The 1,562-nt window shown below is 42.0% G+C and overlaps 1 protein-coding gene across 1 annotated transcript in view; it reads left to right on the top strand.

The window, feature by feature from the left end:
* The window catches only part of LOC108766524 (probable cytochrome P450 6a14), a 3,818-nt gene extending 2,484 nt beyond the window's left edge, over positions 1–1,334 (top strand). The window contains exons 2-3 of the mRNA XM_018515864.1: positions 713–967; positions 1,191–1,334. Coding sequence (XP_018371366.1) covers positions 713–967; positions 1,191–1,213 — 278 coding nt within the window. The 3' untranslated portion in view covers positions 1,214–1,334. The remainder of the gene's footprint in view (positions 1–712; positions 968–1,190) is intronic.
* Positions 1,335–1,562: the final 228 nt, after the last annotated feature.

Consider the following 1,562-nt stretch of genomic DNA (forward strand, 5'->3'; position numbering starts at 1 on the left):
CCCGCGCGGCCTTGTATCCTCGCTCATGCGAGCGCGCAATAAGGATTCCTGTCAAGGGTGGCGTCCTTATTCACGGCCCCTGCACTTCCTGGCCTGGCGGAGGAGATCGGGATGGATTTCCTTTTCGCTCGTCGGGCCCTAGGCTTCCGACGGACGTCCGTCCGGCCCCCTCAGGGTGGCCGGGAATTCTGGCTTCCTCCGGTGCTCTGCAAGGGGTGCATGGTGAAAGTATTGTTCCCCTTATTTTCGACAGCGGTTACAATGATATGAAACGATACAACCTGCTTATCCGGGCTCCCCCGGATGTGTGTCCCTCTCCCTCAGCTTCTTCGGCCTTCCTTCCAGCCTTGTCCGTCTGCGGTCTTCCTTCCAAGGGTGGCGGGTGAGACGACACGATGATACAATGCAATTTCACAGCTGCCGAGCGTGATCCGTGGCGCGTCTACGCTTCCTGATACGCTTGGTCATTACGCAAAAGAAATGCTAATATAAAAGAATAAAATCTGCCAAGTAAAATAAATGACGCGAATTTTAACGCACGTTCGCAGGTGCGTTTGCACGCGCGCTCGCCTACGCGCTCGCCCTTCGAGCCGGTAGGAAGCGCGAGTCCGCCGTCGACGAGTCCGCACAGTGACGGACAAAATGTCACGTCACAATATATATATACATTTTCGTAACTTTTTCATGTTTAATGTTGTTATTCTTATTGCAGAAACTTTACGAAAATATCTACCTGTACTGTTTCTCATTAGAAAATCGATATCGAGTTATACTTTCAATGGTATTAAAGCTAGCATATCAAAAGGCCAAAAAGTATGGATTCCTATTTTCGCGCTTCAACATGATACGCGTATTTATCCAGAGCCAGATGTCTTCAATCCAGAAAGATTTAACGAGGAGGCTGTACAAAATAAACATCCAATGTCCTTCCTGTCTTTCGGTGATGGGCCAGAAAGAAATTGCATTGGTGTACAGTGAAATAATTAAATTTAAATATCACCTTCCTTTTCTTTCTTTGCATGCTACTTTCAATCAGAAAAGTTTTATTTGGCAATCTTAATCTTATTTATCTTACATAGCAGATCTCCGAAGGATATCCAAAAGACATCCAGAAGACATCTTATATCCTAAGAATATTCCCATTTCTTGGATAGAAGATGTAAGTTGTAATATTTTTTTTTTATTTTCAGGTGCTTGCTTCACCGTTTATTAGGTTAAACTTGGACTAATAAAGATCCTACGAAACTATTATTATAAAGTTGAACCTTGTGAAAAAAACGGAAATACCTTACATCCGCAATGAGGAAACATTTATATTAACACCAAAAAATGGAATACACTTGAGAATAATTAAAATAAATCGAACTTAAGTTTTTCTTTAATTTTCTTAAAGAATATATGGGGCATTCTTTCTCAAATCAGCCACCCGCCTGCGCATTTTATTTTTAAAGATAAAATTTTTTTCGAAGCGTCAAAATTTCCGCCTAAACCTCAATTTTTTGATGCCGTATGGTGTTTTTTATTTCCTTCTTATGGGTGTGACCATACGTTAAAAATAATGC

This window comes from Trachymyrmex cornetzi, unplaced genomic scaffold (genome assembly GCF_001594075.2).
Source record: "Trachymyrmex cornetzi isolate Tcor2-1 unplaced genomic scaffold, Tcor1.1 scaffold606, whole genome shotgun sequence".
In the NCBI taxonomy this organism is placed as follows: Eukaryota; Metazoa; Arthropoda; class Insecta; order Hymenoptera; family Formicidae; genus Trachymyrmex; species Trachymyrmex cornetzi.